This window comes from Phyllostomus hastatus, unplaced genomic scaffold (genome assembly GCF_019186645.2).
Source record: "Phyllostomus hastatus isolate PE091 unplaced genomic scaffold, TTU_PhHast_1.1 phas_scaffold_60, whole genome shotgun sequence".
NCBI classification, from domain to species: Eukaryota; Metazoa; Chordata; class Mammalia; order Chiroptera; family Phyllostomidae; genus Phyllostomus; species Phyllostomus hastatus.
In genome coordinates, this window is record NW_025334038.1 from 12,055,825 (window position 1) to 12,070,537 (window position 14,713).

A 14,713-nucleotide genomic window follows, 5' to 3' on the forward strand; every position below is an offset into this window, starting at 1 on the left:
TTCTTCTTGAGGAATGGTGTCCTTTATAAGCAGCACCTGTCTCTAATCAGTATTATGTTTCAGTTTATAATAACACTATATGAAAGTCCTGATTGGAAAAAAGTAAATAAAAATTGGAATGTATTATGTTAGCTATTTTTGTTAAATATTTGCAGGAAAGCGGTATTTTCAGATGTAGTACTGCCTTAATCCTGCAAAGATTATTAAATTGTTGTACTGATAGAGAAGAAATTTAATTGATGTAAAATCTATATTGCTGGAAAATAAATCAAATCATTGTTCTCTGTTTTTGAGTTACTTTAGAAAGCAGCTAAGTGTTATGAGGTTCTGTAATGATCTCTAGTCAATGACTAGAACAAGTTTACAGTTACGGATACCTCCCCTTAGGTGCACTGGCTGTGTGGCGTTACAGAAGGTGACTGCTGTGGCTCTCATATCCTGTCTTTTCCTCAAGATCGGGATGATAAAGTTCAATAGTACTCAAAACCTCTCTAAATCCCTACAAAGCCCATTTAGTTCCATACTGAGACTCCTAACCCTATCACATAATGACCACTAATCGTAATAGAGAATCACAACGTCCCCTACTAAGAAGGGTTCCACTCAAAGCGGGGACTGTATCCTCCGGGGACTACGTCCTCCACACGGAAGGCCTCAGAGGTGAGAACACAGCATCTCCGGGTGAGTGCCCTTTCTCTCTTCCCTTTATAGATAGTGAAGTGGCTCTCATTGCTGCACCCCTTAGCCGTGCCCGAAAATCAGTTACATTTTCCTCTATATGAAGGAGAGCAAGCCTAAGAAGACTACAGTCCCCTTAATGCCTCGCGAAAGCGCCACAGACCTGCCACAGAGGATTAGTCATCCTTCCCACTACCTCCTTCCACTTCCGGGACAGAATTCGCGGCCTAGCGGGCGCGCGCACGCACCAAACTGCGAACGAGACTGGCCCCAGGGCTCCGTGCCGACCCGGACGTGTGGCGTCACGTGACGCGGCGCGCTCCGTCGCCAGAGGCAGCTGACGGGTTTGCGCGTTCTTGCGTAGCTGGAGGCAGGGGGCGGACCAGTTGGGGTTGCGGGGCCGTGGGGTCCGACGAAAAGGAGGGTGGGGCTAATTCCACGACCACACGGACAACACTTCCAGCGAGCCCCTAGACCGTGAGGAGCGATGCTGTGGTTCCAGGGCGCCATTCCGGCCGCCATCGCCTCTGCCAAGAGGAGCGGAGCAGTCTTCGTGGTGTTCGTGGCAGGTGAAGGGGGCGGGTGCCCGAGATAATGGCCAAACACTCTCTCCGGCCTACTTTCAGCCCCAGGGTCCCCCAGCGTTGCCTTGTTAGCGCCTTTCCCCCATCGCCCAGGCGGGAGATACGGTTCCAGCCTCACCCGCGGAGCGCGCGGAACCCCGCAGCCCCTTTCTGCCAGAGGCGATGTGCGCGACTAACCGGCCCTCGCCGCCCAGCCCTACGGCTCCCCGCCGAGCCTTTCTCCCGCGCCTTCAGAGGAGTCGGCGCAGACAGACCCCCACAGCTCTTTTCCGTGGAGCTCTCTGTCCCCAGGGTCTCACTTCGGGATGCCCTAACGCCCGTGGGTAGCTCTGGTGTTGAGGTGGGGATAGGCAGGTCATTAACCAGGCAGTTGGGTTCGTAATTAGTTGTGGACGGTCAGGAAGAAAGCTGTGTCATCGGTAAGCAACAAAGACGGACCACCTGATGTTCGCGGTTACTGGCGTTTTTACCTTGATGAAACGTAGACTGTTAAGCTTTATATAGGTTTGATCTTTTTAATAGTAGTGGGGAGGGTTCCATTGTGAAATAATTACTTGTTCTAAGTTGATTTTTAAAAATCATTTGTTTAAAAGAAGTAGACGTTTGTCTTTGGTTCTTTTTGTTTTCCTGGTCTAATATCTACAATTTCCAGAATGTGTATTAACTCATTTACCCTGGGTTGCTCTGGGTTACTGTGCTCTGTATTTTATTACTCTCCTATTTAATTACTGTAATCTTCTAGATTTACAGTAAACCTATACCTCTATGGCTTTGCTCATTCTTGTTACAGGAACCAAATCAGTGTTTGTGATTACTGTTAATTTGAAGTGTATTATTTCAACTATGTGTTTAATAAAGGTTTATTCATTAACTGATAACTATTGGAAGACTACATAATAGCCCTCACTTTATGCACTGCAGTGAGAACAAGTTGCTGAAATATGAGTTTTAATTAACATTAAATTTGACATAATTATGCTAAATTTATAGCTTGGTTTCTAATGCTGTTAATTTTGAAGAGTTTGAGTAGTTCATATTATGAGTAGTTCATATTATGCTCTTTTACAGTTTTTATTTCATACACATAAATAACTGCTGTAATACTGTAAGAAGATTAAAAAGGAAAGTTAAATGATAAATACTGTGCTAATTAAGAAGCTTATTAAGAATATATAATATAATAGTGTTATGACATTTTAAGTTGTGTCTTTCACATAAAATCTCAATTGATTCTTGTGGAAGATAGAACAGGTTTTATTATCTACATTTTATAGACGAGGAAACTTATGTCCAGAGTGGTTAAGTGATAAGCACCAGGGTCACAAAACAGTATTTACATCTCATCTTGACCAGTTTTTTTTTTTTTAGCTGCTTAAAAAGAAGTGTTTGTTTCTTATGAAAAACCGGAACAATTGTAGACTTTATGTCATTATTGAAATCAGGAAAGGATTATGGTAGTCATGTTTTTAAACAAAAACCACAATTGATGGTGTCCAAATATTCCTAGAAGGCACTCTTGGGCGAACCAGTTAATTTGAAAGAACTAATGCTAGATTTAATTAACAAACATTTGGAAAACAGTAGTGCTAAGTATTACAATAGTAAAATAAAGTTATAGGTCTTTGGGGCTTTGTAGGTATGTACACATTCTTCAGTTAATTTTTTTATTGATAAGCATGCATTCTGTGCTTTTAGAATATTGATTCTGTTGAATGTTTGTAGGAATACTGTTAGCAATCTGTCAGTCTGTCCCTTGACCCCTTCAGAATACTGTTGCCTTTTCTAGTGTTTTAGGAAGTTATCTTCAAGAAAAGGTAAGATTAGTGTCACTGTAGGAATTTGTAGACAGTAGCATCTTGAAACTGCAGCATTTAAAGGTTGCCTAGACCTTTGTTCATAAACTTTAAAACATCAGCCAGAACTCATGATTTTCTTAGATCTGAGACCTCAACAATAATATACTAACTCAGTAGAAAATTAAAAAGATGTCTTTAGCTTTTTAGGAGTGGTAGGAATGGTCTTAAGGGTAACTTTGGTTCACATAACCCCACCAGTGGGAAATGTTTTAGGCAAGTTGTTTACATTTAGCGAACTTTTCGTGGATGAATTAAAGAATATTATAGGATTGACTTTAGGAGACTAGAAAGATTATTACTAGTTCAGCCAACAAATTAACAAGGATTTTCTAAGTATTGTAGCTATGTAAATTGAAAGAAAGAAAACTGAAAAAGATTTGATTCTTTTCTTGGGGAGAAGAATAATCTGATAAGGATCCTGAAGGTATGTCAGTTCACTGACTAGTGTTGCTAGTGCGCTAACATTTCCTAGACAGACACTTTTTACTGCCTTTTTTGGTTAAATACACCATAAATGCCTTTAAGTTTTGACCAGTGGAGGTTTTCTAGGTTTGAATTGCTGGCTCTTCTAGGGTCTGCAGTTCTTTGCTTCTGAGCTTGTAGTGTTCCCTTTAAGTACCTTTACTTTGGATACTGTTGATACCACCAAGGAGACAGTTTTTTCTCCTAAAATCTTAGGCCCACCTAACTCCATAGCATAGTTCATAATTTGATTAAAACTAAGAAACTAAAGATACTAAAGTTGGAAACTAATAATTCCACTTAGTAGTGTTACGATAGCTCTCACCCAGTTAAGCAATTCCAACTTTGCACCTCTTGGCCTTGCAGCTGCTACTGCCACTAGTCTGAGTCATGGACAGACATTGGGGGGATGTGACATCTGGGACCCTAACCACATGGTACAACATAGGTGAGGGAGTACAAAGTACTGACCTCAGAAGTAGCAGATCCATACTTACGGCTGTCTACTTGAAATCCCCACTTGGATGCCTCACAGTATCTAAAGCCTAAAAGTAAATTACTGCCTGAACTTGTGTTTTCTCCCCCAGTGTTCTACCTCTAAGTAAATGGCACCAACTTACATCCATTTGGTTCATCTATGACTCAAATCTTCAGTCTCAGCCTGTCTTGTGTTCCCTGTTGTTCATGACACTACCAGTCACATAGGCCTTTCCCTATACCTGAATTTCTTTTCCTCAGTGAGCTCTTCTGGCTCTTGGCATAGCTCAGCTTTTTCATCCCTTAGGTCTTACCTTGAATGTCACCACACAGAGAGCTTCTGACAAGTCTAAAGAAGTCTCATTATTTTCTTTTGTAGTTCTGTTCTTTTTCCACAGCACTTGTTACTAAGCAAGTACTTTTTTCTGTACCATTACATTTTAATTGCCACTCAAGGTTGATATTCTTGTCATTGATTTGGAATTTTACATCTCTCTGTAGCCCATAATATCTTAAGAGATGCTCAGAAAAATTACACTTTTCAACATCTAGGAGTCTGCTGCACTCTTTTTGGTCTTGGTCTGTAGATGCATTCAAGTCCCTGTTTATCTTTTTCTAGATTACTCAAGCCTCTATTCCTGATACTCCCAGATCTCATCTCCCACAAAGTATACTCAAATGTGCAGCATTAGTCATACTATATAAAAAACTTAGCTATTCATTCCACAAAATAATTATTGAGAGCCTGTTATATGCCACCTTCTTATCTTATGCCAGGTTTTGTTGTGGACATTTGAGTTACTACATATCACTAAGTAAAGAGAAAAACAATCCTTGCCCTTCTGCAGCCTGCATTCAATGGAAGATACAGACAATAAACAGTAAACAGAACGAGTGAAAACATACTCTATTAAAAGGTTATAAGAATTACATGGAAAAAAGCAGGAAATAAGGAACCTTTGGGAATATCTGAAGGTTGTATAATTTTAGAGTGGTGATTAGGAAAGGCTTTATTGAGAAGATAATATTTGAACAAGCATTTACAGAAGAACATTCCAGGCAGGGGAAACAACTGGTACATAGACCTTTTAATGAATGTCTTTCATAATTTGAGGAATAGAAGAGAAAGGAATAGCAAGAAAGTAAAAGAAAATAGAGGTAACTGGACCTTTGTAAGGACTTTGGCTTTTACTTTGAGAGAAAATAGGGAGCCTTTGTAGGATTTTGAGCAGAGGGTTGATAATACCTGAGCACATAAGGAAAGTTGCTGTGTTAAGAATAGACTGAGTGTCCTCACCAGTGTGGCTCAGTTGGTTGGATATCATTCCACAAAGTTGAAGATTGCCGGTTCCATTCCTCACTCCTGGTCAGGGCACATGGCCTGAGTTGCCAGTTGAGTCCCAATTGAGGCAAGTAGGAGAGGCAACTCATTGATGTTTCTCCCACATCGATGTTTCTCTCCCTGTAGTCTTTCCTTCTCCTCTCTCTAAAAGTAAGATAAATAAAATCTTAAAAAAAAAATAATAGACTGAGAACGGAGACCAGTTAGGAGGCTATTGCAATCATCTAGATAGATGTGGTAGCATAAATCAGGGTAGTAGCAGTGAAAGTGGTAAGAAATATTCTGGGTATACAGTTGACCCTTGAACAGCACAGGTCCCTTTATACATGGATTTTTTTCAATAAGTATGTAGAGTTAGAAGTAATATGAAGATTTTTTACTCCATGGGGGATTGGTGCCCCCACCCTGTGTTGTTCAAGGGTCAACTGTATTTTGGAGATAGAGTCAACTGAAGTCGAGGGTAACTAAGGTTTTTGGCCTTAGAGTGAAAGGATTGAGTTCTATGAACAGATAGCTGAGATGGGGAAGGCTAAGTATGGATTAAATTGGCTGGGGTGGGGTTTGGAGGGAGTCACAGTGGGTAAAGCAGCTAACAAAAGAGTAGGTATACAATAATCTCATTTTTGCAAAATGAAAAATGTGGCCTGAAAACTTTTTTCTTCTGTAAATTGGCAAAGGTTACTCACTTTTGAGAAAATGCTTAGCTCTGCTAACCTCAGAAATATTTTTCAGTGACTTACTTAGATGTGTTTCCCTCTGTCCACTACTAAGTGGTTATGCCAAGTTGTGGACATTATAGGTCTAAAATGGAAACAATTTCTTAATAAGTATAACTTTATTTTTTAACTTAAAAAATGATTTTATTTATTTATAGAGAGTGGGGAAGAGGGAGAAAAAGAGAGAGAAACATCAGTGCATGAGAGAAACATCAATCAGTTGCCTTTCATATGCCCTGACCCTGGGATGTGGCCTAGTAAGGGAATTAAACCAGGAAACCTCTACCTCAAGGTTTTGCAGTGGGTACCCAACCCACTGAGCCACACCAGTCAGGGCAGTAGGTGTAATTTTTAAAAATTTTGTCATTGAAGTATGACATACAGTGTATTAAATGAAATACAGAGTCCAGCACAAGTAATACCCCTAATAAATGTATATAATATTTAATAATTATTTGATAAATAAGGAAAATCAAATGTGTATGATATAACAAATGTATATATTTATGATGTTTTAGGTGAAATGTTCAAATTGCTGTCTGTCTTGTGTGAGACATTCATGTACCCTACTAACCACACTCAAGGGCCTTACTTCTGCTGGACCCTGTATATATAAGTAACTCCTGGATGAAGTTTTACAAATGAGTACACCTGTGTAATGTCATCCAAATGAGATATAAACATTTCCAGCAGCTCAGAAGGTTCCTTCATGCTCTTTCCCAATCACTAGTACCTATACCAAGGTAGCCACTATATTTAATTTTATTACTGTAGATTAGTTTGGGGTCAGCATAACTTTTATGATTAGCATGCTAATAAGAAAAAGCAAGTCTAAGACTGCAAACAGAATTATACCTGCTTATATCTACCTTGGAGGAATTCTGGAGAATAAATGTGGAGAATATTGAACTCAACAGGAAGGTGCTACGTAAAGAAGGAAGATTTTTTTTTAAAGACTTTATTTATTTATTTTTAGAGAGGGAAGGGAGAAGGAGAGAAACATCAATGTGCGGTTGCTGGGGGTCATGGCCTGCAACCCAGGCATGTACCCTGACTGGGAATCGAACCTGCGACACTTTGGTTCGCAGCCCACTCTCAATCCACTGAGCTACGCCAGCCAGGGCAAGAAGGAAGATTTTACATTTATATCTAAAATCATATGTGGAAAAGTCAAAATAGTTACTCTACATTTCTAAATGCAACTTCTAATTATTGTGGATACTATTCGGATGTTTTCTTTTAGAAAATGCTTTGTATAATCTAAATAGCAGTATTTTGTATTTTATCACTTTTTATTAATAATGCATATACTCACACTTTATTTTATGGAAAAGTTCAGTTTTTAAACTTGGTAGAAAATAGTATTTGTGGTATTATATTATATTTTCAATTTCCAAAGAATCAGCAGATACTGGCCTTATGATAAGAATCCTTGAAATCTTTTATAGGTGATGATGAGCAATCTACACAGATGGCTGCAAGTTGGGAAGATGAGAAAGTGACAGAAGCATCTTCAAACAGTTTTGTTGCTATTAAAATTGATACCAAAAGGTTTGCTTATGTTTTAATCTTTCATTTTTAAAAAACATTATAACTATATTTTTTGGTTGTCATTTATTGTGATGCTTTAAGACTATAAGAATGTTGATTTTTGTCTAAGGTATATTGAGGTCTTAAATTGTGATGGCTGTTTTCCAAATTTATCATTATATCTTACTGGAAAATTTAAGTTCTCCTAGTCTGCCAAGCAGGAATACAAAAAAACTATGATCCTTAGTATCTGGAAACTTGGGAGTAACTATAAATCATATATTGAATATCTCTGAAAGGTTGACCACTCTTTTGGATCCTATTTTGGGGAATGGAGGTGTTTAATTTTATAGGAATAAGGACATTTATAGGTCCCTCATAATACCTGCTATCTACAAGGCTATTTTATTAGTTAATGCATCCCTCCTCCCCACCTTAAAATTTTTTTTTGTAGAAAATTTCAAATGTGTAAAAAGTAACTGAAGAGTGTAATGAACCCCCATGTACTTGTCTGCTCCTTCAGTACTTATCAAGGCATGGTCAGCCTTTTGTCATCTATACCCCCACCCATTTCCACTCATCCCATATAATTTTGAAACAAACCTCAATCTTCATATCACCTCATCTATAAATATTTTAGTATATCTTGGAAAGATAAAGATATTTAGTTTTTTAACATAACTGGAATACTTCAAAAACAATAATTCTTCAATATCAGATATCCACCCCAGCATTCACATTTTCAATGATATTATCAGAGTCATTTTTATTATTAATTTAATTTGTTACAGTTTGGTTCAGGATCCATCAAGTTTCACACATTGTGATGTGATCTTTCCTAAGTCTCTCAGTCCATAGGCTTCGCCTCTCTCTCTCTTTTTGTTTGCTGTATATTTTTTGAAGATACCATAGTTTCCCCCAATATGGATTTTGTAGACTGCAGCTCTATTGTATTATTTAGTTTGTTCCTCCGTCCTTTATTCCTCTGACAGTTGGATTAAGGTCTGAATCCAGCCCTCCACCTTGTTTTATCCAGCCTGGCCCCTTGTTTCTACCCGGCAGCAGCACTGAGCTCCTTGCCCTTAGTTAAGGAGTGGTTACATTTATACAGTCCTAAAATTGCATTTGGCCCTTGGAAGGCAACTACGAAGCGGATGTGGCCCCAGATGAAAATGAGTTTGACATCACTGCAGATGGTGGTATATCTTCCATTAGAAGGCCCATAATGCCCTGTTACTTCTCATTATGATGATAGCAGCAGCCATCAGTGATCAATTCCTAGAAACATTAACTCATTAGTAATTGCAAAGTGGTTTCCTGTCTTTTTGATATTAATAATATCAGACTGAATAATACTTGAAAACTGTCAAGATTAAAATACTCAGAAATTTACCTATAAAATTTAGAAACTTTTTATTTAAAAATTTCAGTATTAATAGAAACTTCATAAATTATAGTGCAGTCTGTTTCACAAGAATAGTTACTGAACTATATATTGAGCTGTAATAGTTTTCTAACAAGAATCTATCATTTTAATGTATATTACATCCTTTATTTGTTAATTATCTTCCAGAAGCACCTTTTAGAGTCAGTAATGGCAGGTGGAATGTAGGGCTTTATTGGGAATGTGGAAGAAATACAAATTTCAGCATTCTTGAGACTATACAGACTTATTTATCTAGCATTTTAAAAAACATTTCTCTTAACAGATGGAGGGATGCCTGCACATAGTGATGGTTGATGTTTGTTTTACTGTGGAGTGCCTGCTGATAGAATTAGAGTATATTTTAAATTATGAGGAGTGGTCCTGGCTGGTGTGGCTCAGTGGATTGAGTGCCAGCCTGCAAACCAGAGGGTCGCCGGTTCAATTCCCAGGCAGGGCACATATATGGGTTGCAGGCCAGATCCTCAGTTGCGGGGGAACTCAAGAGGCAACCACACACTGATGTTCCTCTTCCTCTCTTCTCTCTCCTTCCCCCTCTCTCTAAAAATAAATAAATAAAATATTTTTAAAAATTATGAGAAGTGAATTCTACTTATTATACAATAATGAAATTACCTAATGTTCTAGGAGCATTTTAGGGTATATTTATTTATGGAGATAGCCTCCATTGAAAATAAATTGGTTGGACATGAATCAGAAGTCTACAGTGGTTATTTCTGAGAAAAGGTTCTTGGTAATTTAAAAAATATTTTCATCTTATGGTTTTATGATAATCATGTTTTATGTTCAGAAAAAAATGAAACACATTTGTAGTTGTTGGAGACATTAATTTATTCTTTGGAATTACTCATTTACACTGATTAATATCTCTTACTCACTTTGTAGTATAAAATCTCTTTTCTTTTTTAAAAATTTTATTTATTTATTTTTAGAGAGGGGAAGAGAAGGAGAAAGAGAGGGAGAGAAACAGCAATGTGTGGTTGACTCTTGCACGTCCCGAACTGGGGACCTGGCCTGCAACCCAGTGTGACTGGGGATCGAACCAGTGACCCTTTGGTTCACAGGCCCACACTCAATCCACTGAGCCACACCAGCCAGGGCTAATATTAAAATCTCTTTTCTATCCCTGTTCTTAACCACCCAGTTCTCTTCTCTGGAGGCAACCAAATCAAGAAAATATTTTTGTATTTTCTTTTTTACACCCTCAAAAAAGCAGTATGACATACTTCTTTGTGCCATTTTTCTTTTTATGATTGCATAATTAATCAGTTTTTATTGGTGGATATTTAGGTTGTTTTGAATCCTTTGTTATTTTAAGGTATTATATTACTGCTTGCACAGGTAAGTCATAGGCATAAATATCTTCTTGTTACAGGATACTATAGTCAGGTGTACTTGCTGCTGAGGAAGCAGCTTGACAGATACTTACTTGAATTTTAGCCACCAGATCCACCCACCAGTTTGTGGGTTGCAAGAATAAGTTCTTTTAATTTGAAAATTATAAAACATAAAAAGGTCTTTGAAGTAAGAATTATATTTTTCTCCTACCAGCTGATGGCTATGAAAGGAACTAGTAGTTTCAGAAAAATGCTTGCAATTGGTACAATACATTTTTATAAAAACAACTCAGTGTTTGGTTAACACTTGCATTCATCTAGCAATTTTTCTGTTTGATTTTGTTTTACAGTGAAGCCTGCCTACAGTTCTCACAAATCTGTATCCTTTCAACAAAGAATCAGTTTTTTATATATGTTTTGTTTGAGGATTTACTTTTCTTTAGTTTAATTTATGACATTTAGAAGTCACTCATTTTTATTTATAAACTCATGCATTCTTGTTTATGGGAACTTTATAATACCAAGTGTCCTTTCAGACACTATGTTGTAGCAAATGGAATCATAGGGAGTTTTTTTATTATGAGCATCTAGAAAGTAGTTTGGTTGGCATGTTAGTAGTAGCTGACAGGATGCAATATGAATGTAAAAGATATGATAGAGGGAAATGTAGTAGATGTTCTCCACTCAGATATACAATACAAATAAATAATACATCAGTTCCCATATCACATGCAGTAATTGGAATTATTTTATAAACATGTTAGCTGATTATTATGTGAAATTCACAAAGATGATTTGTTTTCCTTTGTAGCTAGTAGTGTTTCATAAAACTATCCCTTGTTTCCCATGAATTGTTGGACTTAATTAAACTGTACAGATCCTGTAGTATGTGTTCCATCAAGTTTCTTCATTGGAGACAGTGGAATTCCCTTGGAAGTAATAGCTGGAAGTATTTCTGCAGATGAACTTGTTACAAGAATTCACAAAGTCCGACAGGTGAGAAGGAACAGAATTGTTCTTTATATAAACGTGAAAATGATTAGCCAGGAACTTGACAGAATATTTTTGGAACTGCTCTGTATATTCAGGAATCTGCCAGGCCTTTAAATTTGAAAGGTAGTAAATATTGTCTTCCTGGACTGCTTTTAAAAATAGCATTATGAAGAGGTGCCTGTACCTAATACTTGAGCTACTTCTTAATTCCCCTTCTCTTTTCTTCCCTCAACCAACCACATAATGCACATCATTCTTTGTTGCAGGAGAGTTGTCATGTTAAGGTACCTACCTGTATATTGCTTGATGTGTTTTAAGGACCTTACTCAATTTCTCATTGCATCCACTCTAGACAAAAGACTATTGTAACTTTTCCCCTTGAATTGTAAGTTGAAGGAAAAGCAACATTGTACTTTAAAATCTTTAAATCTTTTTATGCTTTTGTCAACTTACAGTAGAATTACATAAAATGATTATGTCATATTTAGGATTATACATTTCAGATTTATCTACTTAGAAAGTATATACTTTGACTTTTTCATATTTTCATCTCATCGGCCATAGTAAATGTAGATTCTTAGCTGTTAATTAAATTTCAATGTGTTTTCTCCTTAGATGCACTCATTAAAAGGTGAAACATCAGTGGCAAATGGCAGTGAGTCAGAAAGTTCAGTCTCTACTCCATCCAACTCATTTGAACCTAACAACACTTCTGAAAATTCTCTGTCTGGAAATGGAGAGCTTTGTGAGACACCACCCACTTCTGATACAAAGTCGGATTCGGCAGCAGGTAGTTTTCAGGGTATCTTTTGGGTACAATAGAAGTGTTCCTTCACTTCATTTTAAAAGCCACGGATTACTGTCCTTTAACAAATATATTGTATTTTCGCCCCTCACATTCATTTAACTTAAAATTTAATGGTTGTCTTAAATATGTGTTTGTCATTTAGTGGCAGAAGAGGATAAAATCAGTGAATATACCCTTCAAACCCAAATAGGCAACAGTCCAGAATAGGTGATTTGTAATATGTGCTACTGTGCTATGGTTTAGGGACTGTCATTATGACACTCAGCAGTTTCTAAATGTCTTCCCAGCTAAAGGATTTTGAAAGGCCCAAATGAACTAATGTATTTGTAATTGTTTTTTATTTAAAAACAATAAAAATATTTTTTATTGTTGTTCAAGTACAGTTGTCTCCATTTTCCCACCACCACTTTCCCCTGCCCCAGCCACCCCCACCTTCTACCCTCTATCCTGTCCCTCTTTGGCTTTGTCTGTGGGTCCTTTATACATGTTCCTTGATGATCCTTCAACTACTAGACACATTTGAGGATAATATTTGTATTTTTTTAATTAGAAGTATAAGATAATTGTAAAATAGAGCTTATAGAAATAAGAGGTATGACTGAAGAGGGTTGATAGAGAAGGCAAAAGAAATTTTATATGTGTATTAGGGATTGTGGTCAGAGTAGTTTGGTGTACTATAGTATTAGTCAATATAGGGTTAGATGCAAAAAGTTAGAATGTTAGGATCCTAAAAGATGATTCCAGTCTATCATCCTGGGTAATTATCGAGCCTCTATTTGAGTACATTTAATTACAGGAAGGTCATTATCTTGCCTAAGAAGCTTATTCAGTTGTCGAAGCCCTAGTTTTTAGAAAAGTTCTTTCTTATCTTGAGCTGAAATTTGATGCCCTGCAATTTTGCATTAACTTTAATGCTACTTATGGAGTTATACATTACAGTTTTTTGAATATTTGAAGAATAGCTATCACGTCTCTTCTTAGAAGTTTCATTTTAAGGTTTTACATGCATATATCACTTAAATTCTGGATGCATCTAGGACTGGGGAACTCTATTATGAATGTAGTCCATTAGGTGTATAGCAGAATAGTTATCTTTTACATTTACTTGGATATTTATAATTTCCAAAATTTCTCATTGCCTTTTGAATACAGATGCTCCTTGACTTAGTATTATGTCTTGGTAAACCCTTAAGTTGAAAATATAAGTTAAAAATGTGCTTAATACATGTAACCTACCAAACAACATAGCCTAGCCTAGCTTGCCTTAAATGTGCTCGGAACACAGTATCAAAAAAACAGTGGTAACAGGGTACAGTGTAGAGTATCGGTTGTTTACCCTTGTGGTTGCGTTTCTGACTGGGAGCTCCAGCTGGCAGCTGCTGCCCAGAATCATGAGAGAGCGCCTTACTGCATATCACTAGTTCAGGAAAATATCAAAATTCAAAATTTGACGTATGGTTTCTACTGAATGTGTATGGCTTTTTTACCATCATAAAGTCTAAAAACTGTAAGTCAAACCATTGTGTGTTCAGTAGGAAATTATAACTTTTCTTTAGTAAATAAAATGAATGTTAAAGATAGTCATATCTTGATAACAGCAAATAATTTAACAGAACTTTTATTTATTTTTTCAAAGATTTTATTTATTTATTTTTAGAGAGAAGGGAAGGGAAGGAGAGGGAGAGAAACATCAATGTGTGGTTGGTTCTTGCACACCCTCTACTGGGGACCTGACTTGCAACCCAGGCATGTGCCCTGATTGGGAATCAAGCCGGCCATCCTTTGGTTCACAGGCTGGTACTCAATCCACTGAGCCACACCAGCCAGGGCTAATAAAACTTTTAGAGGACAAGCTGAAAAAAAGTGCTGTGTAATAATATAGTTATGTGGATTTATGACTGAAAGTAAAATAAGTGTCATATAGAGGGGGATTTCTAATGGTATGCTACAGAGTTCTCTGTTTTTGGCATTTTATAAATGACTTGAAAATGTAGAGTATGCACATAACTTTGTTAACAAAATAGCTTATTAGCTTATTCAAGGATTGTATTCAGCAATGTGCTAGTAAATATTTAACAAAAGGCCTTGGGGGAAAAAGAGGCCTTTGGGGGGAAAAAGCCTTTATTTGTAGTATTTGCTAATTTCCAAGGTTTAAAATACTCTTATTGTGGCAGATACCAAACTACCTAAGTGAATGTAGTGGTAGGAAGAGATGTATAGCATCGGCTCTACTTAGTAATTCTACTATTTCCAAAATGGCTCTAATAACTAAAACATGTTCCAGTCTTAGTAAAAGGCTAAGCATTTGATTTCTATTAACATGTTTCTCAAAACAACTCTAGGAGATTACCACCCCCATTTTACAGATGATGAGGCACAGAGAGATTAGGTAACTTACTCAGGTGACAGGATAGGACTTGAACCCAGACTTTATTTCTCCATAGTCCTTGCTTTTTCAAAGATCAAAGATGAAAGAAGTAACAAGT

The 14,713-nt window shown here is 37.1% G+C and overlaps 1 protein-coding gene across 1 annotated transcript in view; it reads left to right on the top strand.

Moving 5' to 3' along the window:
* The first annotated feature begins 1,007 nt into the window (after positions 1-1,007).
* Positions 1,008-14,713, top strand: part of UBXN4 (UBX domain protein 4) — a 40,198-nt gene continuing 26,492 nt past the window's right edge. Inside the window, exons 1-5 of the mRNA XM_045826120.1 lie at positions 1,008-1,247; positions 7,564-7,666; positions 10,777-10,805; positions 11,304-11,422; positions 12,035-12,209. Coding sequence (XP_045682076.1) covers positions 1,166-1,247; positions 7,564-7,666; positions 10,777-10,805; positions 11,304-11,422; positions 12,035-12,209 — 508 coding nt within the window. The 5' untranslated portion in view covers positions 1,008-1,165. The remainder of the gene's footprint in view (positions 1,248-7,563; positions 7,667-10,776; positions 10,806-11,303; positions 11,423-12,034; positions 12,210-14,713) is intronic.